Source organism: Tamandua tetradactyla, chromosome 17, assembly GCF_023851605.1.
Source record: "Tamandua tetradactyla isolate mTamTet1 chromosome 17, mTamTet1.pri, whole genome shotgun sequence".
Classification (NCBI taxonomy): Eukaryota; Metazoa; Chordata; class Mammalia; order Pilosa; family Myrmecophagidae; genus Tamandua; species Tamandua tetradactyla.
The window spans coordinates 42,850,253-42,874,260 of NC_135343.1; the positions used below are offsets into that span (position 1 = coordinate 42,850,253).

Here is a 24,008-nt window from a genome sequence, read left to right on the forward strand (position 1 = left end):
TCAGACTATGGTGGGCTTATTTTTATAGGGAAGAAAATAAGACTTACAGAGGTCTAAGAGTTGCTTCCAAGAAGGCTTTTTGTTGCTCAGAGGTGGCTTCTCTCTTCTCTAAGCCCAGCTGCGCAAGGAAAATAATTACCCTCCCCTCTACATGGGATATGATATTCAGGGGTGAAAATCTCCCTGACAACATGGGTTATGATTCCCCAGGAGAGTCTGGCTCTAGCACCATGGGATCAACACCTTCTAGACCTAAAGCGGGAAAAGAAATGTAATAAAATAGGGCATCAGTCGAATACTGTGCTCCTACAAAAACAAAGTTGTGAGGCATTCAACGATGTGAATGAACTTGTGGACATTTGGTGAGGCAAAATAAGCCAGAACCGAATGAACAATTATTGTATGATCTCTAGAAAATGCTTATAAGAAAACAGGGGCCTAGATCGCAAGCTCTTATAGCAGATGCATTTAGTCTGGAGTGGTAATTATTATTTCTGAATTTTGATAGGCTTTTTTATATTTGTATAACCTGGTATTTAGAGATAAAGAAGCCAAACAGGTCGGGATTACGGCAATTCAAACCAAAGGGATAAGGAAGACATTGTCTAAATTTTAGAACCACACCTACTCTTTGAGACCAAAGGAAGAAAGGTTTATTTTATCTAGAACCTAGATTTTCTGGAGCACATAATCTAACTCAGTCTGTCTGGATAGCTAATTTGAAGAATGGAAACACAGGGAGCCCAGAATAAGAATGAAGGCCTTTAATCCTGCATAGCTTAATGCAATGCCTTGATGCAGCCAAGAATATATTGAGCAGATAATAAAAAAGTATTGGCAAAGCCCCTTGAAGGATGGGAGAAAAAAAATATGAAATTATTAAACTTTACCATCAGGAATCCCTTGATACTATATCAGACATAAGGGATATCCAGATCAATAGGCCAAGCCCTTGATCTTGAGGCTTACTCTTGTGAAGCATATGTAGGTAGTGGACAAGTTTTAGCCTACCTCTAAGTATGTCTAAGAGTTACTTCTGGAGGACCTCCTTTGTTGCTCAGATGTGGCCTCACTGTCTCTAAACCCAACTCTGTAAGTGAAATTATTGCCCTTTCCACTACGTGGGACATGATATCCAGGGATGAAAGTCTCCATGACAGCATGGGAGATGACTCCCAAGGATGAGTCCGGCCCTGGCATCATGGGATCAACAATTCCATCCTGACCAAAATGGGGAAAAGAAGTATAACTAATAAAGTACCAGTGACTGAGAGAGTTCAAATACAGTTGAAAGGCTACTCTGGAGGTCACTTTCACGCAAGCTTCAGTTAGACACTGTTTACCTATCATAACTTGCCAAACCCAATCAAAACCAGTCCAGCCAATCCTAAAGAACACCTAGGGCAATATATAAGATTCTACAAAGGTTCCATGCACTAGGGTAACTTTCTAGAAACCTACACCCTCCAGATGGGTCCCTGAACCAGATAAGTCCTGAAACCTAGAGGGCCCAGCCTCTCCAGAACATCACTAACCCATATTATTGACAGCCTCTTCCAACATGTAAAAGTTAGAATGGCCACAGCCCAAATAATCCTAAACAGTAGGATAGAAAGATCAAAGGTAATGGTAGTGGAGTTATACAGAGAAGGTAGGATTTAACAAACGAATATGATTGCTGAATCATTTAATTGATACTTCTTTTCATCTCCAGTATCTAAGAGCAGCTAGAAGTTAAAACCTAAAATTGTGGAATTGTAACCCATACCAAACTTTAAAATCTGTTCTACAACTAATTGTTGTGCTGTGCTTTGAAATTTATTGTTTTGCACATGTTATCTTTCACAAAAAAGAAAAAAAAAGTCGATTCTGATGATAAAAAAAAAATTTATGCCTTCTAGCCTCCTATATTCTGAAGCAGCTAGAGGGAAAAATCTGAGGATGGTATGGTAGCCAATCACAATCTCTGGGATCTGCCTCGTAACCACTTGTTGAAGGGTGCTCTGAAAACTATTGCTTTTTCTTTCTTTGTTTTGTATGTACGTTATATTATACAATTTAAAAAGTTAAAAAAAAATTATGCCTAAGAGTCAACCTAAGAGAACCTCTTTTGTTGCTCAGATGTGGCCTCTCTAAGACAACTCAGCAGGTGAACACACTGTCCTCCCCACTACGTGAGACATGACTCCAAGGGTGTAAATCTCCCTGGCAACATGGGAAAGGACCCCTGGAATGGGAAAGGACCCCTGGAATGAGCCAGGACCCAGCATCAAGTGTTTGAGAAAGCCTTCTTGACCAAAAGGGGGAAGAGAGAAAGGAAACAAAATAAAATTTCAGTGGCTGAGAGATTTCAAACAGAGTCAAGACATTATTCTGGGATTATTCATATGCAATACATAGACATCCCTTTTTAGTTTATGATGGATTGGAGTGGCTAGAGAGAAGTACCTGAAACTGTTAAGATGTGTTCCAATAGCCTTGACTGTACAAAAAAGCTTTAACTTTTACAATGTGACTGTGTGATTGTGAAAACCTTGTATCTGATGCTCCTTTTATCCAGGGTATGAACAGATGAGTAATAAAAAGGATAATAGGGGGGATAAGGAGTGAAATAAATTGGGTAGAAGGAAATACTAGTGCTCAATGAGATGAAGGGGTAAGGGGCATGGGATGTATGAGTTTTTTCTTTTTATTTCTTTTTCTGGAGTAATACAAATGTTCTAAAAAATGATTATGGTGATGAATACACAATCAAGTACTGACTGCGCCATATGTGGACTCTGTGTGAAGATTTGTCAATAAAAAAAAAAGAACTAATTAGGAGACCATACACAAAAGATAAAATGAGCTGTACCATGGATTCAAAAGTAAAACCAGTGATATGCCTTAAAGATTGGGAATGGGAACTAGGTCTAGTTAGCTTTTTTTTTTCCTTTAATGATTTTTTAATTGAGATATAATCATCCAAAGCATACAATCAGGGCTCACGTTATCATCATAAACCTGTACATTCATCAATACAATCAAATTTTAAATGTGTTTATTACTCCAAAAACAATAAAAATAAGAATAAACCTACAAAAGGACACGCAAAGCATTCCATACTCCCCTTACTCCATGCCCCTCAATTATTTGTTCTTTTTTTTTTTTACCTTTTTTCTTTACTTATCTGTTCATACATTGGACAAAGACGTGTCAGTCACAAGGTTTTCACAATCACACAGTTACACCTTAAAAGTTCTATAGTTATTAAGTCATTTTCAAGAATCAAGGTTATTCCTCCATTTATCCATGCGGGGGGATTAATGGCCCCCCAAATATGCATATATGAAAAAGCCAAAAAGTAATCGTCACTGACAGGGACTCTTAACTAGAGAAGGAAACGGGATGAAACTGGCAGGCTTGATGAAAGAGCAGCCAGCAGTGTTTTGGACGAGGAGTATTTGTTCCTATGCATAAAAGATGTCCTTGGTAGACCTGGGGAAGTGGGTACTAGAAGCAGCAAGGAAAGGCCAAGATGATGAAGTGAGAACATAGAGGGCAAATGGCGCCCCATTTACCACAGACTGGCTTCGAACATCACCCTCCACCTTGTAGCCCAGTATGGTCATTATTCCACACAAGAGACGTGCTCCTTGGAGCAGAAGTTAGCAGGGATGTCCAAAGTGGACAGGATCCCCCTGCACATGGCTGCAGCTGATGGACATGCACACATCGTGGACCTTCCTGTTAGGAATGGTCCAGATGTGAAGGCTAAGGAAATGCTGAAGATGGCAGCTTTGCATTGGACCACAGAGCACCACCATCAGGATGTCCTAGAGCTGCTTATCAAGTATGGAGCTGATGTTCACGCTTTCAGCAAATTTGATGAATCTGTCTTTGACATAGCCCTGAAGAAGAACAATGCTGAGATTCTGTTCATCCTCCAGGTGTGGTTCTTTTTTATACTCCCCAGAGTATACTTCAGTCAAAATTAAAGGTTTTTTTTGTAGGTACTAAATAAAAAATGAATTTTTCCTGACTTTCAAAGTACTATCTCTATATGTCTCAATTTTGTGATTTGGTGCCCCCCCCCCCCTTTTTAAATAACATTCTTTGAAACCCTGAAATAGTCATTGTCCATACAGAACAATGTTATGGCCAATTCATGAAAATTTCCTTTTCTAATTACGCTTGACTTGGGACAGTATAAAAAGCAGTTTTATGTTTTCTGAATATACATCAGGAGATATGAGACAGAACATAGCTCTAAAGCATACTGGGTCATAAGGAAGATACCTCAGAATTAAAAATTAGCTTCAATTATTTCATTCACTAATTTATTAAGCAGGCACTTGTACACCAGGCACTGTTCTAGACTGGGGACAATAGGATGAGGGATATAAAGATTATTAAGACATAGCTGTATCCTTTGGAGTGTTCATAGCATGATGGCACAAAAAGATAGGAAATAAAGCATTACAGTACTACAAGATAAATAGATATGTAGCAGGTATTACAGTAGCACAGTAGAAAGAGCATTAATGATGCTTGAGGGAAGGCTTAAAATATACATAAAATTTTATCTGAGTCTTGGAGGAGAAACAGGCAGAGAAGTGTGAAAATGGTATTTCAGGCTAGGAAAACAAATCAAAAGAGAGGTGTCTTGGTGATATAGATGTTCAGAGAAAATATTCAGGAAAGAGTAAGTAATTCTGCAACAAGAAAATGGGCAAAGGAAGTAAAGTTTGCTACTTTATCCTTCACTTCCATAAGTTCTGCGATTTGTTTTTTTCAGTTTTTCTATTTCTTCTTTATGTTCAGCCCATGTCCTCTTCATGTCCTCCCTCAATTTATCGATTTCATTTTTGAAGAGGTTTTCCATTTCTGTTCGTATATTCAGGATTAGTTGTCTCAGCTCTTGTGTCTCATTTGAGCTATTGGTTTGTTCCTTTGACTGGGCCATATTCTCAATCTTTTGAGCGTGGACAGTTATCTTCTGCTGCTGGCGTCTGGGCATTTATTCAGATTTCTCTTGGTGTTGGACCCAGCAAGGTTGTAATATTTTTCTGTGAAATCTCTGGGTTCTGTTTTTCTTATCCTGCCCAGTAGGTGGCGCTCGTGGCACACGTTTGCCTGCGGGTCCCACCAGTAAAAGGTGCTGTGGGACCTTAAACTTTGGAAAACTCTCGCCGTCCTGGGGGTTCGCTAGCCGAAGCGGCTTGAGCCGGCCCTCGGTCCGAACGCAGGGAGGGTTGCTGGTCGCCGCAGCCAGGGAAAGAGCCCGTCCGAATTTCCTAGTCGGCCCTGGGCAACAAGCGTGGCGGGAGGGCGCCAGCGGCAGCGGCCCGCCCGAGAGAGTGCACGTTCCCCGGGAGTCACGGGTTTGGAAGGGGCCTCCCCGACCCGTCACCGTTCTCCGCGGGCTGGGGATTTCCGATCCAATTCTCTCAGTTGGTCCGGGGGCTGCGCGTGGTGTGGGCGCCAGTCGCCTTGGTTTCAGGGGACCGCCTCTCCAATTCTCCCAGCCGGCCCGGGAAGGGGGAAGGGAGTAACTCCGGCCGCTTGCCACCCCGCCCGGTAAGGCCCGCACGCCTCGGCGATCTCACCCGAGCTGCTTCTCTCAGCCAGCCAGCCGTTCCAGGATGGGGTATGCTGTCTTTTTTATCTCTGTTGTGGCTTTGGGCGCTTTCTGTATCGTTTCTACTCCCCTAGTAGGTGTCCTGGAGAAGAAACTAAGATCCGCGCGTCTTACTAAGCCGCCATCTTCCAGGAAGTGGAAGTAAAGTTTGAAGGGGCAGGAATTAAGGCTTGAGAGTACTGAATGTAGAGGTGTGGCAAGGCATGCTATGATATTTGGATTATTTTGTGGGCAATGGAGATCCAATACAAACTTTTAAATAGAGAACAGATGGGAATAAATTGGAAAAATGAGTGGAGTCTGGTACACAGACCAGAGCGGAGACAAGGCAGAAGAACGATTAAGTGACTTTCATTAATCCAGGCAAGAGCCAATGAGACCTTCAACTAAGGAAGTGATGACAGAGGCTAGAAGGGGCAGACACAAGAAGAAATTTAACAGTAATCAGAGAATGCATAATCTGTTTCAACTAAAGCTTTTTTAGTAAAGGGACAAAAAAAATAGATAGCCATGGGTGAACACTGAAGACATCATGTTGAGTAAAATAGGCAAAACACAAAAAGAAAAATATTATATGATTCCACTTAAATGAAATACCTAGAATATTCAATTTCATAGAGAAGGAGAGTAGATTACAGATTATCAGGAGCCAGGTGAGACGGGGAGTGATAATTTATTGGGTAGGGTGTTTCTGTTTGTACTGATGAAAAGGTTTTAGTAAAGGATGGTGGTAATGGGAGCACAATATTGTGACTCTAATTAATATCACTGAATTGTATACATGAAAGTGGTTAAAATGGGAAAATTTATACTGTATATATGTTACCACAATAAAAATTTTAAAAATTAAGTGGAAAATTTAAAAGGTAAAGTATCACATAAAAATGTACTGTACCATTTGACATTCCCACCAACAGTGGATAAGTGTGCCTCTTTCTCCGCATCCTCTCCAGCACTTGTCATTTTCTGTTTTGTTGATAATGGCCATTCTGGTGGGTGTGAGATGATATCTCATTGTAGTTTTGATTTGCATTTCTCTAATGGCCAGGGACATTGAGCATCTCTTCCTGTGCCTTTTGGCCATTTGTATTTCCTCTTCTGAGAGGTGTCTGTTCAAGTCTTTTTCCCATTTTATAATTGGGTTGGCTGTCTTTTTGTTGTTGAGTTGGACAATCTCTTTATAAATTCTGAGATACTAGACCTTTATCTGATATGTCATTTCCAAATATTGTCTCCCATTGTGTAGGCTGCCTTTCTACTTTCTTGATGAAGTTCTTTGATGCACAAAAGTGCTTAATTTTGAGGAGCTCCCACTTATTTATTTCCTTCTTCAGTGCTCTTGCTTTAGGTGTAAGGTCCATAAAACCGCCTCCAATTGTAAGTTTCATCAGAGATCTCCCTACATTTTCCTCTAACTGTTTTATGGCCTTAGACCTAATGTTTAGATCTTTGATCCATTTTGAGTTAACTTTTGTATAGGGTGTGAGATACGGGTCTTCTTTCATTCTTTTGCATATGGATATCCAGTTCTCTAGGCACTGCAGTAATCATGTTAAAATACTGAATGAAGCTGCATCTGAGCTATAGGTTTTTTTTTGTCTGTTTGTCTTTTTTTTTCTTTTTCCTTTTCTTTTTTTTTTTACTATTATTATTATTTTTATTTTTTCTCTATATTAATATTCTATATCTTTTTCTGTTGTTTTGCTAGTTCTTTTCCTAAATCGATGCAAATGTACTAAGAAATGATGATCATGCATCTATGTGATGATGTTAAGAATTACTGATTGCATATGTAGAATGGAATGATTTCTAAATGTTGTGTTAATTTCTTTTTTTTTCTTTAATTAATAATAAAAAAAAATGTACTGTAGGGGCGGGCCACGGTGGCTCAGCAGGCAGAATTTTCACCTGCCATGCCAGAAACCTGGGCTCGATTCCCAGTACCTGCCCATGCAAAAAAAAAAAAAGTACTGTGGGGCTGGCCACAATGGCTCAGAAGGCAGCGTTCTCATCTGCCATGCTGGAGATCCGGGTTCGATTCTCAGTGTCTACCCATGTTAAAAAAAAAAAAGTATTGTGGTTAGAAAAAGGGATTAGGGGGCATTCACGAGAAATTGATGATGTACTAATTTATACATGGATTAGGGGAAAATGAGTGTTTATTTTTCTATTATTTTAAAAATTTACTCATATATTATATATGCCAGCATGTATTCATGATATCTCACACTAAAGGTTAAAAAAAAAAGTAAGACACAAAGATTTATAAAACAAAAAAATTAAAATTAAAAAGATTCAAGGTTACTGGATTACAGCTCAATGGTTTCAGGTATTTCCTTCTAGCTACTCCAATATACCAAAAACTGAAATGGGGTATCTATATATTGCATAAGAATAACCTTCAGGATAATCTCTTGACTCTACTTGAAATTTCTCAGCCACTGAAACTTTATTTTGTATTCATCTCTTTCTTTCCCCTTCTGGTCAAGAAGGTCTTCTCATTCTCACGATTCCAGAGCTAGGATCATTCTCAGGAGTCATGTTCCATGGTGTCAGGAGATTATACACCTGGAAGTCATATCCCATGTAGGGGGAAAGGTAGTGAGTTCACCTACAAAGCTGGCTTAGAGAGAGAGGCCACATATGAACAACAAAAGAGGTTCTCTGGAGGTGATTCTTAGGCATAATCTTTTTTTTTTTTTTTGTATGGGCAGGCACCAGGAATCTAACCCAGTATCTCTGGCGTGGCAGGCGAGAAGTCTGCCTGCTGAGCCACTGTGACCCGTCCATTAGGCATAATCTTAAGTAGGCTTAGCTTTTCCTTTGCAGGAATAAGTTTTAAAAGGACAAGCCCCAAGATCAAGGGTCTGGGCCATCAAACTGGCAGTCCCCGATGGTTGTGAGAATATCAGGTCTTCCCCAGGTGAGGAAGTTAAATATTTCCATCCTTTCCCCCAGTCCATCAAGGGGACTCTGCAAATGGTTTTTAACCTTCTGTCCAGGCTGGAATCACACCAAATTTTACAAACCAACAAGATATCACTTCCTATTCCAGGTTCCATGTAATTATAATGTTTCAATAAGCTGACCATACAAGTTAAATCAGATAGTGTGCTACCAGAAATATAAATTTTACACCAAATAAATGTTCCTTCCTTTGGTCTCACACAGAAGTTGAAGATTTAAAGTGTAGTCAATATCATCCTTTACACTTTAGTCTGATTTACCTTAGTCCTACCCAGACTGGCTTCATTCATATCTCCAATAGAATCTCATCACTTTTGCCTGGTTTTTAACAGTTGCTGTATCAGGTAATGCCTGCTTGCTTTCTTTCTTTTTTTTTTTTTTAATTTTCTTGATTACCTCCTCAGATAGTTCATTACTAGTGTATAGAAACATCATTGATTTTTGCATGCTGATCTCATATCCCACCACTTTGCTGAACTCATTTATCAGCTCAAGTAGCTTTCCTGCTGATTTTTTTTTTAACTTTCTAAACATAGGATTATGTAGCATGTAAATAGTGACAGTTTTACTTCTCCCTTTCTGATTTAGATGCCTTTTTTTCCTTTTTGCTGCCCATTTGATCTGGCTAGAACTTTTAGGACAATGTTGATTAACAACATCAACAGTGAGCATCCTTGCCTTGTTTCCAACTTAAAGGGAAAGATTTCAGTCTCTCACCACTGAGTATGTTGTTAGCTGTCCCTTTATCATGTTGAAGAAGTTTCTTTTAACTTCTGTCTTTTGAAGTATTTTTATCATGAAGGCATGCTGAATTTGTCAAATGCCTTTTCTACATCATTTGAGATAATCATGTGGTTTTATCCTTTTGATTTGTTAATGTGGGATATTATATTAACTGATTTTCTTGTTTTGAGCCACCCTAGCATACCTGGAATAAAACTCACTTGTCATGCTATATAATTCTTTTGTTTTTATTTGTTTGTATGCTGTATGGTGGGGGTCACATTTCATTCTTTTTCCATGTGAGTATCCTATTATTGCAGCACGACCTGCTGAATTTTTGTTTGTTTTTTTCTTTCTTCTGTTTGCTTGCTTAACCTGGATCTCCCAAATGGCAGGCAAGAATTCTACCACTGAACTATCCTTGTAACCTCTAGTATAATTCTTTTAATATATTGTTAGATCTACTTTGTAAGTATTTTATTGAGGATTTTTACATCTATATTCACTAGAGAGATTAGCCCGAAGTTTTCTTTCCTTGTAGTTTCTTTATCTGTTTTTGGTATTAAGGTGATGTTGGCTTCACAGAATGGGTTAGGCAGTTTTCCCCCTTCTTCAATTTCTTTGGAAGAGTTTGAGCAGGAATGGCACTGATTCTTATTGGAATGTTTATTAAAATTCACCTGTGAAGCCATCCAGTTCTGGACTTTTCTCTGTTTTGTAGGTTATTGATGACCATTTTAATAGTTTTACTTCTGATTTGTTTGCTGAGGTCTTCTATTTCTTCTAGAGTCAGTGTAAGTTGGTCATGTGTTTCTAGGAAGTTGTCCATTTCACCTAAGTTGTCTTGCTTGTTGGAATGCAATTGTACATAATACTCTCTTATGATTATTTTTATTTCTTCAGGATAAATGGAAATCAATAATTTCTGATTTTATTTATTTGCAGCTTTTTATTGTCTTTGTCAGTCTAGCTAAGGGTTGGTCAATTTTATTGATCTTCTCAAAGAAACAACTTTTGGTTTTATCAATTCTATTTTTTTTAATTCTCCAATTCATGAATTTCTACTCTAATCTTTGTTATTTCTTTCTTTTTGCTTGCTTTATTGATTAGCTTGTCGTTACAACAGTTTCTCCAATTGTTTAGTAAAGTCATTTATTTTCACTTTCTTCCTCTCTAATAGAAGTTGTGTAATAGTGCTATAAAGTTCCCTCTCAGCTCTGCCTTCACTGAATCCTATAGGTCTTTTTGTTCTTGTTTTCATTCATCTCAAAACATTTATTGATTTCTCTTGTAATGTCTTTTTGACCCACTGATCACTTAGAAGAATGTATTTTAACTTCTATATATTTGTGGGGTTTTGTTGTTGTTGTTGTTCTGTTTGTTATTGATTTCTAGCTTCATTCCTTTATGATCAGAAGTGCTTTGTATAATTTCAATCTTTTAAAATTTATTAAGACCTGTTTTGTGCCCCAGCATATAGTCTATCCTTGAGAATGTTCCATGAGCACTTGAGAAAAATATATATTTTGTTGTTTTAGGGAATAACATTCTATATACGTCTGCTAGGTTTAATTCATTTATATCATTTAGGTTCTCTTTCCTTAGAGATCCTCTGTTTAGAGTTCTATCTACTTGAGAGAGGGGTGTGCTGAATTCTCCCACTATTATGGTAGAGTCATCTATTTCTCCCTTCAGGGTTTTTTTTTTTTTTTTTTTGGTATGCTGTATGGTGGGGTCACATTTCATTATTTTTCCATGTGAGCATCCCATTATTGCAGCACCGTTTGTTGAATTTTTTTGTTTGTTTCACTTGGTTGTTTGTTTTGGAGGAAATGCATGGACCAGGAAACAAACCTGACTCCCTTTAGTTTTGCCAATTTTTTTTTTTTATATTTTTATTGAGAATCTTCACATACCATACAATCCATCCAAAATATACAATCAATGGCTCACAATATCATCACTATGTGTATTCATCACTATGTTCATTTCACAAACATTTGCATCACTTCAGAAAAAAAGTTTTGCCAATGTTTACCTCATATCCTTTGGGGCACCTTGATTAGGACCATAAATATTTATGATTGTATTTTCTCCTTGGTAAATTATCACTTTTATTAATCTGTGGTGTCCTTCATTATCTCATAACATTTTTGAAGTTAAAGTCTATTTCGTATTATATTAGTATAGCTATCCCAGCTCATTTTTTATTACTTCTCACATGGAATATTTTTTTGATTCTTTGACTTTCAACCTATTTGTATCTTTTAATGCTGACTTTCATAGCTGCAGAACTCTATCTCTGAGTCGCAGGTGTCACACAAATACCCAAAGTTCTGTGGAATGACCAGGTTACACACAAAGAGCTCAGGATGTCAGATTCAGAAATAATAGTTACAACTCTGGAGCAGATGTCACTGCTGTTAAGAGCTTACAATCTAGGAACCCTTACAATAGGCCTTCACCTGAAAGCCTATGCTCTCAAGTTCAATTATCAGACTTTGCACATTATAGTTAGCCCACATTAGTGAGGCATTATAATATCTGTCTTTTCGTTTCTGCCTTATTTCACTCAACTTATTGTTCTCAAGGTTCATTCACCTAGTTCCATGCCTCACAATCTAGTTAACACTTTAATAAATTACTTGGAAGACAGATTGCAGTCTGTCCTCCAGATTTTCAGTAAAGAGTGGGGTCTTCTAGGTAGGGAAATATAGGTAAAAGGAAGCAGACTATCGTTAAAGATATCAGGTGTGGTAGTTAGATTCAGGTGTCAACTTGGCCAGGTAAGATACCTAGTTCTATTGCTGTGGACATGAGCCAATGGTATGCGAACCTCAACTGTTGCTAATTACATCTGCAGTCGGCTAGAAGGCATGCCTGCTGCAATGAATGATGTTTGATTTAATTGGCTGGTGCTTAAATGAGAGAGCTCAACTTAGCATAGCCAAAGCAGCTCAGCCCAAGACTCTGGAGATGCAGAAAGAAATCACCCCTGGGAAAGCTGCTGGAACCCAGAGGCCTAGAGAGAAGGCCAGTAGAGATCACCCTGTGTCTTCCCTTATAAGAAAGAACCTCAGTTGAAAATCAGCTGCCTGTCCTCTGAAGAACTAACTAAATAAATCCCCTTTTATTAAAAGGCAATCTGTCTCTGATGTGTTGCATTCCGGCAGCTAGCAAACTAGAACATCAGGTAAATACAGTAACTCATGAAAAAGAAAGTTATTGAAAGAAAACAAATCAAATTCATTCTACCTAACATGCCTTAACTTGGGATGTTATCTATTATTTCATTAAAAAAATAGAGCTGGAAAATTTCAAAATAGATAACTAAATAATGAAAGGGAAATTTTAAAATGACTCACAAAAAAATAATAATCAAGGAAAAACTAAAACAAAACCTTGTAAAATATCACATTTTCATCTATAAAAACTTAATATTATGAGTTGTATGTAAAAATAACTAAATAAAAAATGTAAATTAATATATAATTAACCATTGATAATATGAAGACAAGGATACCTACTTCTAAGAATTAAATTAGATAACAGAAGTAAAGCACTTAGCAGCATATGCGACATGTTGGAGATTATAAATGGTTATTCCCTTAAAAAATATGAAAAAAGAAAAATAAAGTAAAAAAAAGGCCAGAAGTCTAAAATAAGGACGATTCGCAATCAGTTAGCACATACCTGTTCACCACAACCCTATAATCATGGAAAGCACTTGAATCCTGAATATTCAGTTTAGGAAACTTCATCATTGCTTCGACAAAAATTTATTTGAGTTCCAACTATGTGCCAGGTATCATTCTAAGTGAAGATGAGTAATATTTATCTTAATGGAGATTATATTTTAGTGTAGGAAAGGCAAGTATAAAAATAAAAAACGGTTAAGCAATAGGTGCAATGAAGAAAAGAAAATGAGCTAGAGAGTGGCCTGCAGGGACTACCACTTTAACAAAGGATGCTCAAGGAAGGGCTTTCTGAGAATGTATAATTCTGAGAATGTAGAGCAAATAACACTTTAAACAACAGGTAAAAACAATTTGTAGTGGAGATATATGCAAGAATTCCACAATGAATGAGATTGCCACCAAGAAGGAAAATATTTCTCTTCAATATATAAATACAAGAAAATACTGGACTGGATGTAACACATCACCATCTAGCATGCCCCTTTATTTTTCTTTTTTCTTTCTATGCCCCTTTATTAACTGTTTTTAAACTTCTTTTTATTAATTAAAAAAATTAACAAACAAAACATTAAGATATCATTCCATTCTACATATACAATCAGTAATTCTTAATATCATTACATAGTTGCATATTCATCATTTCTTAGAACACTTGCATCAATTTAGAAAAAGAAATAAAAAGACAACAGAAGGAGAAATAAAACGATTAATAGAGAAAAAAAAGACTATACATACCATACCCCTTACCCCTCACTTTCATTTATCACTAACATTTCAAACGAAATTTATTTTAACATTTGTTCCCCCCTATTATTTATTTTTATTCCATATGTTCTACTCTTCTGTTGATAAAATAGCTGAAAGGAGCATCAGACATAAGGTTTTCACATTCACAGAGTCTCATTGTGGAAGCAGTATCATTGTTCAATCATCATCAAGAAACACGGCTACTGGAACACAGCTCTACATTTTCAGGCAGTTCCTCCAGCCTCTCCGCTTCATCTTGAACAACAAGGTGATATCTACTTATTGCATAAGAATAACCTCCAAGATAATCTCACGACTCTGTTTGGAATCTCTCAGCCATTGACACTTAAGTCTCATTTCACTCTTCCCCCTTTGGTTGAGAAGGTTATCTCAATCCCTTGACGTTAATTCTCAGCTCATTCTAGGGTTTTTCTCAGTCCCTTGATGCTGAGTCTCAGCTCATTCCAGGATTTCTGTCCCACGTTGCCAGGAAGGTCCATACCCCTGGGAGTCATGTCCCACGCAGAGAGGATGCCCCTTTATTTTTATGACACATGAAGAACCCTTTTAAGGAATACTTCTGGTTTTGATATAAAGCAACACAATTGATAACTTCAGAGGATATATATGAATGAGACTGAAAAAAGAATACATAATTCAAATTTAAGTAGTTCATTTCCCATTAATCTAGCAGACTTAAAATGAAAATCTTTTCTAACAGATACCCCAGCTAATGAAATAGCTGGCACCATTAGCTTAACTTTTTGGCATTCAGGGGTTAAAAAGTACTGCTCTTATTTGTGAAGCTCTGATATTTTACTGCAGTGTGGTGAGAATGTGTCAGATGCTGTGATATATATGTGTGTCCCTTTTTACTTTATCAACTTAAATTGAGAATTATTAAAAATATTTGGAAGACTAAATTCTAATTCTGCTAAAGTTGAGTTTGGCCCAGCTGCAGGCTAGCTATATAATCTTGGACACTGCATTTAACCCTCTGAAGTTTCTTCCTTCTGAAAAATGAGGGACCAGGACTATAGTTAATTTCTACTTAAAATTCTTGAGAAATGTGAGAAGTGAATTTAATTTGAAATTTTTAATAAAACTATGTGTAAAATGCAGTAAGAATGACAGAATAAGAAATCCTTTAATCCTGTATAGATTATTGTAATGCATGGAAATATACAAGAGTATATTAAGCAGGTAATCAAAAAATATTGGCAAAGTTCCCTGAGGGAAGGGCGAAAGACTATGGACCTATTAAACCTGATGACCATCAGGGAATCCCCTGATACTGTGTCAAACTTCAGGGATACCCAAATCAATAGGCCATGCCCTCGATCATGAGACTTACTCTTGTGAAGCTTATACAGGTAGCAGAGAAGCTTAGATTACCGATAGTCATGCCTAAGAGTTACTTCTGGAGGACCTCTGCTGTTGCTCAGATGTGGCCTTATTCTCTCTTCTGTCTTTTTGTATCTGTCTCTAGTGCTCCCTTTAGTATTTATTGCAGACCTGGTCTCCTGGTCCCAAATTCTCTCAGTGATTTTTTGTCTGAAAATGTTTTAATTTCTCCCTCATTTCTGAAGGACAATTTTGCTGCATATAGAAGTCTTGGTTGGCAGTTTTTCTCTTTTAATAATTTAAATATATCATCCCACTGTCTTCTCACCTCCATGGTTTCTGCTGAGAAATCTATGCATAGTCTTATTGGGTTTCCCTTGTATGTGATGGATTGCTTTTCTCTTGCTGCTTTCATGATTCTCTCTTTCTCTTTGACCTCTGACATTATGATTAGTGTCTTAGAGTACATTTATTTGGATCTATTCTCTTTGGGGTACACTGTATTTCTTGGATCTGTAATTTTAAGTCTTTCATGAGAGTTGGGAAATTTTCAGTGATGATTTCCTCCATTAGTTTTTCTCCTCCTTTTTCCTTCTCTTCTCCTTCTGGGACACCCACAACATGTATATTTGTGCGCTTCATATTGTCATACAATTCCCTGAGTCCCTGCTCATATTTTTCCATTTTTTTCCCTATATTTTCTTTTTCTTGTTGGATTGCAGATGTTCTGTCCTCCAGTTCACTAATCCTATCTTCTGCCTCTCAAAATCTACCATTGAAGGTTTCCATTGTTTTTCTCATCTCTTCTACTGTGCCTTTCATTCCCATAAGTTCTGTGATTTGTTTTTTCAGACTTTCAATTTCTTCTTTTTGTTCATTCCTTGCCTTCTTTATATCCTCCCTCAATTCACTGATTTGGTTTTTGATGAGGTTTTCCATGCCTGTTCGTATATTGTGAATTAATTGTTTCAACTCCTGTATCTCATTTGAATTGTTGGTTTGTTTCTTTGACTGGGCCATATCTTCAATTTTCCTGCTGTGATTTGTTATTTTTTGCTGACGTCTAGGCATGCAATTACCTTAATTAATTTATTAATCTCCTTAGTTTATTCTGGAGGTTGCTTTCACTTCTTTTACCTAGGGTTTTTTGCTGGATGAATTTGTTGTCTATCTGTTCTCTGACATTCAGTTCAGCTTAATCTGGACCACTAGCTTAGGTTTTGTTAAACAGAGCAGAACTTATCAGTTCTTGTTTTCTTGTTTCTTGCCCTGCCTGTATGGTGCCTTTTACCCCCCACCCTTAGGAGGGTCTACTTAGGTATTATAGACCCCAGCTGGATTTTCCCAGACCAAACTGGCCTCCTGTCAGGAGGAAAGAGTCACCTGCGTCAGATTTCCCTGAGGGTGAGACCCAGCAGGTTGAAAGACTTTCCTGTGAAGTCTCTGGACTCTGTTTTTCTTATCCTGCCCAATATGTGGCACTTGTCTGCCTGCAGGTCCCACCAGCATAAGATGATGTGGTACCTTTAACTTCGGCAAACTCTCCCTGCTAGGGGCATGGTGGAGACAGAGGAGAGGTTGTAGGCTGGTTTTAATGGCTTCAAATTACCAAGCCCTGGTGTCTGAATTCCTTGAGAGAGGGATTCCACCTGAGTTATGCTTCACCCCTTCCCTGGGAAGGAAGAGGCTCCAGACAAGCCCTCAAACGAGTTTGTTTCTGCCTGTGCCTGGGGCAGTTGCAGCCTGAGGAGCCCTGCCACTGAATACAAAGGCAGTCAAGTCTTTGTAGAAACACAGCCACAAAAACCTCTGTTTCTTTTTCTTTTTTCGTCAGCCCTGCCCCCTTGGCGATGGGGGAAAAATGAGCGAACTCCGCTTTGACCAGGTTCCCCTGAACTGGGGGCACATTTTTAATTGTCAGAATTTGTTAATTAATTCCACGATTGGCGTTTGGTTGGGTTCAGCCCCTGCTGCTGGTAAAGTCTCTTTCCTTTCCCCTCTGGGAGGGGCGCCAGCTGCTGCGGTTTGGGGAATTCACGGTTCTGGGGGCACTTGCAGCCAGTCCAGATGGTCCAGACTGGGGTACGTTGTGTGTGTGTGGTCACTGATGTGGCCCCAGGAGCTCTTCTGTATTGTTTGTGGTTATTTAGTAGCTGTTCTGGAGGATGAACTAAATCAGGCACATTGCTAAGCTGCCATCTTGGCTGGAACGCGGTCTCATTCTCTCTCAGCCCAACTCTGCAAGTGAAATCACTGCCCTCCCCACTATGTGGGACATGATATCCAGAGTGAAAAGTCTCCCTGGCAACATGGGAGTAGACTCACATGGATCCAGACCTGGCACTGTGGGATCAACTATTTCATCCTGACCGAAAGGCGAAAAAGAAGTATAACTAATAAAGTATCAGTGGCAGAGAGAGTTCAAACAGAGTCAAAAGGTTACTCTGGAGGTTGATCTTATGTAAGCTTCAGTTAGACCTTGTTATTATCATAACCTGCCAACCACCAACCAGGACCGTTCCAGCCAATCCTAAGAACACCTAGGGTAATATATAAGATTCCACAAGGGTTCCATGCACTAGAGTAACTTTCCAGAAACCTGCAACCTCCAGATGGGTCCCTGGTCCAGATAAGTCCTGAAACTGAGCCCAGCCTCTCCAGAACATCAGATACTTCCATCTCCCTACCCCATATTAGTGAAAGACCCTTCCAATATCAAAAATTTGGAATGGCCATAGCCAAACACCCCTGAAGAAAGGTATGGAAAGATTAAAGGTGATGGTGGAGTTATACACAGAAGATAGGATTTAATGAATGAATATGAATGCTGAATCATTAAATTGGTATCTCTTTTAGTCTCCAGTATTTTAGGGCAGATAGAAGTAAAAACCTAAAATTGTGAAACTGTAACCCATGTCAAAGTCTGAAATATGTTTTACAACTAATTGTGGTGCTGTGCTTTGACATTTATAGCTTTTTTGTATATATGTTATTGTTCACAAAAAAAAAAGAATGGAAAAAATGATAAAAAAAAAATTATTTAAGCCCTCTATCCTCCTATATTCTGGAGGAACTAGAAGGAAAAATATGAGAGGATCGTATGGTAGCCCATGACAAACTCTGGGATCTACCCTGTAACCACTTTTTGTAGAGTGCCTTGAAAACTACTGCTTTTTTATTTCTTTGCTTTGTATATCTGTTATACTATACAATAAAAAAGTAAAATGCATTAACAATGGAAATTCTGGATAGTAGCACTGGGCTAAAAGTGCTTCAAGTCTAATTTATATGTTCCAATCATTACCTTTGTAACAGTGATGAAATCTGGTCCAAGGAAGACACTTTTTACTCCTTCAATTCTGAATAAGTGCCTATGAATAAGGAAAAAAATAAGAAATAATCAAACATTTTATTATGGAAAAGTTTTAACATATACAAAAGTAAAGATAAAAAGTAAAAGAATCTCCAGGTAGCCATCATCAGCTACAAGAACTATAAATGCATGGCCAATATTGTTTTATCTTCTTACCCTACAATCCAGCAATCCCATTCATATTTACCCATGAGAAATGAAAGCAAATACTCCACAAAGACTTATACATGAATCTTTATAGTAGCTTAATGTATAATAGCTAAAAAACCCTAGGGAATGTCCAGCAAATGGTGAATGAATAAATAAAACTATGATATATCCATACAACGTAGTACCACTTGGCAATAAAAAAGAATGAACTACTGATACATACAAATACAAGAATAACACTCAAATGCATTATGCTAAATGAAAGAATCCAGACACAAAACACTGTATGATTCCACTTACACGAAATTCTAGAAATGGCAAACTATAATAACAGACAAAAGATCAGCAGCTATCAGAACCTGAGGGTGAAGCAAGAGGACTGAATGTAAAGAGATCTTTTTACAGTGCTAAAAATGTTCTCTATCTTGACTATGGTGGCCGCTAAACAACTGTGTACATTTATCACAGCCACTCAATATTTAATTTAAAAGTATTAATTAGATCTTTGGTTACAATTTATGATCCAATAAATCTGAGTATAGACCTTTAATAATTCTTTTGATTGGCTCTGTGAATTTAACCTTTGGTACCTATGTAAAACCAATATCATAATAAAGTGAGTCACGTGAATTTATTGGTTTCCCAGCACATACACTGTAGTCTGTTAAGTGTGCAACAGCATCACATCTTAGAAAAAACAAACGTAGAGTCGCATGAGGGGTGTGAGGGGTGAGGCGGTACTATGGAGCTGAGGTTGCTCCCAAACCCGGACTCTCGAGGGAAGCACAGCAGCGCAGCACAGTGGGAGCCAGCAGCCAGAGCAGCCCCGAGTAGCAGCTGCCACCACCCGGGGAGCCTAGCCAAGCCGGCCATGGCGTTGTTGATGCCACTGAACAGGCTGAAGGCAGAGGACAAAGAACCCATCATTGAGCTCTTCGTCAAGGCTGGCAGTGATAATGAAAGCATAGGAAACTGCCCCTTTTCCCAGAGCCTCTTCAAGATTCTTTGGCTCAAAGGAGTTGTATTTAATGTCACAACTGTTGACTTGAAAAGAAAGTCTGCAGACCTGCAGAACTTGGCTCCTGGGAGCCACCCACCATTTATAACATTCAACAATGAAGTAAAAAAGGATGTAAGTAAGACTGAGAAATTCCTTGAAGAAGTCTTGCGCCCTCCTAAGTACTTAAAGCTTTCGCTAAAACATCCAGAATCAAATTGTGTTAGTTAAGATTCAGTTGTCAACTTGGCCAGGTGAGCATACCTAGTCTTGTTGCTGCGGACATGAGCCAACGGTATGTGAACCTCATCTGTTGCCAATTACATCTGCAGTCAGCTAGGAGGCGTGCCTGCTGCAATGAGTGACGTTTGACTTAATTGGCTGGTGCTTAGACGAGAACGCAATATAGCACAGCCTAAGCAGCTCAGCATTCCTCATCACAGCACTAGCAGCTCAGCCCAGGTCTTTGGAGATGCAGAAAGAAGTCACCCCGGGGAAAGTTGTTGGAACCCAGGGGCCTGGAGAAAAGACCAGCAGAGACCATCCTGTGCCTTCCACGTAAGAAAGAGCCTCAGTGGAAAGTTAGCCGCCTTTCCTCTGAAGAACCAACAAAATAAATCCCCTTTTATTAAAAGCCAATCCATCTCTGGTGTGTTGTATTCCGGCAGCTAGCAGACTGAAACACAAATACTGCCAGAATGGACACCTTTGTCAAATTCTCTGCATACATCAAAAATTCAAGGCCAGAGGCTATTGAAGCACTAGAGAGGGGTCTTTTGAAAACACTGCAGAAACTAGACGAATATCTGTTCTCACTTCCCTGATGAAACTGATAAAAATAGTACGGAGGATACTAAAATTTCTACATGTAAATTTCTGGATGACAATGAAATTACATTAGCCAATAGCAACCTGGTGCCCAAACTGGATACTGTCAAGGTGGAGGCCAAGAAGTGTTGCAATTTTGATATCCCAAAAGGAATGACAAGCATCTAGAGATACTTAACTAAATCTTATAGCAGGGATGGTTCACCAATACCTGTCCCAGTCAGTGATAAGGAGGTTGAAATAGCATATAGTGATTGAGCCAAAAGACTAACCAAGTAAAATGGCTCTTATGAGAGAGATGTCTTCACATCTTTCCCTAACAGAATATGTTTTTCCTAACAGACTGCTCCTCTTCCTATAAAGTAGAAATTTTATTTTGCATGAAAGTGCAGTTATTTCAAGATTAGGATAAAGGATAGACAAGGTATAGTAGTTATCTTAAAATATACACTCAGAAGCAGTACTATTTCAAAATTCTCTTATCCTGCCTACCTTCCCTACCCATATCCTACTCTGCTCTAATCTGGAGACATTCCATCACAAACTTTTCAACTGAGAGGTGGTTTGCCATCTCTCTGGAGTCCTCACCACATACTATGTATAAATGGCTGAACTTTGAGTTAAACAGTGTTTAACTGCTAAAATGATAGATATGACTTCATCACTCTGCCCCAAACTGGTACACAAAGCATGCTACAAGGAGTATTCATGTATTTTTAGAATTTTATAATAGTAAAAGTATATGAGGGCAGGCTACAGTGGCTTGGCAGGCAGATCTCGCCTGCTATGCCAGAGACCTGGGTTCGATTTTCGAGGCCTGACCATGCAAAAAAAAAAAAAGCATATGAAAGGATTGCTACTGTATCAGAAATATTCTTTCAATTTAGTCTATCCTGGATATGTACTAAAGGACATTACCACTGACGAAGAGAGCATTTTATGAATAGTCATTACATTTTGCAAGTTTGCTTTATGACTGATTTTTATTTTTATCCAAAAGCATTTATCGTTTATACCAGTTGCAATATCCGATACTATGTAGAAGCTAAAAATTTAGAGGGAGGGGATGGTAGTCTCAAGATCTTCCTCAAGCATTTTATTCCTAGGAGAGAAACCAAAGAATAACTGATAATCCACCCAAATCTGCTGTTATATGTAATTTGCCCAATGCCATTCATTTGTAACATTATTGCTTTCTCCCAGTTTGCTTTTATTTAAAAAAAACTCCTTTTAAAAATTTTTTTGTAAACATAGGTCTATACCTTCATTTAAATAGATCTGTTGAGCAACACTACATAGACTAATATTGAGTTGATCTAGCTGTAGCAGTACAATGATTAGTAATGCAAAAACACACAAAAATTAAGCTAAGGAATGTGGGGTGGGTTTGTCCAAATATTAAGTAAAATTTTGTTTCTACTTAACCCTACAAAGGATAGGTCAAGCCTACTTAAAATTAGGCCTAAGAGTCACCCCCAAGAGAACCTCTTTTGTTGTTCAGATGTGGCCTCTCTCTCCAGCCACTACAACAAGCAAACTCACCACCCTCCCCGTCTACGTGGGACATGACTCCCAGGGGTGTGGACCTTCCTGGCAACATGGGACAGAAATCCTAGAATGAGTTGGGACTCAGAATCAAGGGACTGAGAAAAACCCTAGAATGAGCTGAGACCCAGCATCAAGGGATTGAGAAAACCCTCTCAACCAAAAGGGGGAAGAGTGAAATGAGACAAAGTGTCAATGGCTGACAGATTCCAAACAGAGCAGAGAGGTTATCCTGGAGGTTATTCTTACGCATTAAGTAGATATCACCTTGTTATCCAAGAGGAAATGGAGAGGCTGGAGGGAACAGCCTGAAAATGTAGAGCTGTGTTCCAGCAGCCATGTTTCTTGGTGATGATTGTATAATGATATAGCTTTCACAGTGTGACTGTGTGAATGTGAAAACCTTGTGTCTGATGCTCCTTTTATCTACATTATCAACAAACGAGTAAAACATATGGAATAAAGATGAATAAGGGGAACAAATGTTTAAATTTAGAATGAAATGCTGGTGATCGGTGAGGGGGAAAGGTGGGGGTTAATGGTATTATGAATTTTTTTCTATTTTTTTATTTTTTTCTGAATAGATGCAAATGTTCCAAGAAATGATCATAATGATGAATATGCAACTATGTGATGATATTGTGAATTACTGATTATATATGTAGAACAGAATGATCAAAAGTTACAAATGTTTGCATTTGTTTGGTGTTTTTTGGTATTTAAAAAAAAAATTTTGTTTCTAAAGTTCCCCCCCTCCCTGCCCCAAACAAACAAATAATGTACTGGAATCTTGAGTAGGGCGTGAAATTTTGTTGCTTTGTCCAGGTCAGTGTGATGTCCCATATATTCCAGAGTAATCTGGGCAGTGAATAAAGAAGTATTTGCAAAGTCCCCTTGGGAGACTGGGGAGAAAGAAGGAAAAAATATTCAACCTTCCCATTTGTAGAATTTCTGATATTCTCACAAGCAGTGGGGACAACCAAATCAATAGGCCGAGCCCTCAACCTTGGGGTTTGCCTGTATGAAACTTATTCCTGCAAAGGACAGATAGGCTAGGCCCACTTAAAATTAGGTCTAAGAGTTGTTGCTCAGATGTGGTATCTCTCTCTAAGCCAACTCGGTAGGTGAACTCTGAGTGGGACATGACTCCCAGGGGTGTAAATCTCCCCGTAACATGGGACAAAACTCCTGGCATGAACCCGGACCTGGCATCAAGTGTTTGAGAAAGCCTTCCTGACTAAAGGCAGGGAGAGAGAAATGAGACAAAATAAAATTTCAGTGGCTGAGGGATTTCAGAGTTGAGAGATTATTCTGGAGGTTATTCTTAGGCATTATATAGATATCCTTTTCTAGTTTTTAGTTTATGGTGTATTGGAGTGGCTAGAGGGAAGTATGTGAAACTGATGAGCTGTGTTCCAGTAGCCCCTGTTCTTGAAGACTGCATAAGAATATGGCTTTTACGATGTGACTGTGTGATTGTGAAAACCTTGTGACTGATGCTTTTATCCTGGTTATCAACAGAGTAATAAAAAAATATGGATAAAAATAAATAAATAAATAATAGGGGGGTAAGGGATAAAACAAATTGGATAGATGGAAATACTAGTGGTCAATGAGAGGGAAGGGTAAGGGGTATGGGATATATGAGTTTTTTCTTTTTAATTCTTTTTCTGGAGTGATACAAATGTTCCAAAAATGATCATGGTGATGAATACACAACTAAGTGATGATATTGAGAGCCACTGATTATACACCATGTATGGACTGTATGTGTGTGAAAAGTTGTCAATGAAAATATATTTAAAAAAAACCAATGTACATACCTTAATTAACATGGGACACAAAGGCACGAAGTGAGCACATGTTGCTGGAAAAATGGCGCCAACAGACTTGCTTGGCACAGAGTTGCCACAAACCTTTAATTTGTAAAAAACGCAGTATCTGTGAGGCGCAATAAAGCAAAGTACAATAAAACAAGGTATGCAGATAGAATACTCAGAAGAGAACAATATCCCA

At 38.3% G+C, this 24,008-nt stretch overlaps 1 protein-coding gene and 1 pseudogene across 4 annotated transcripts in view; one reads left to right on the forward strand and one right to left on the reverse strand.

The window, feature by feature from the left end:
- The window catches only part of NFU1 (NFU1 iron-sulfur cluster scaffold), a 50,392-nt gene that overhangs the window by 13,492 nt on the left and 12,892 nt on the right, over positions 1-24,008 (reverse strand). For all 4 annotated transcript variants that reach the window (XM_077134457.1, XM_077134460.1, XM_077134458.1 and 1 more), the window contains one exon: positions 18,404-18,470. In XM_077134457.1, coding sequence (XP_076990572.1) covers positions 18,404-18,470 — 67 coding nt within the window. The remainder of the gene's footprint in view (positions 1-18,403; positions 18,471-24,008) is intronic.
- On the forward strand, positions 19,494-20,726 carry LOC143660954 (chloride intracellular channel protein 4-like; annotated as a pseudogene).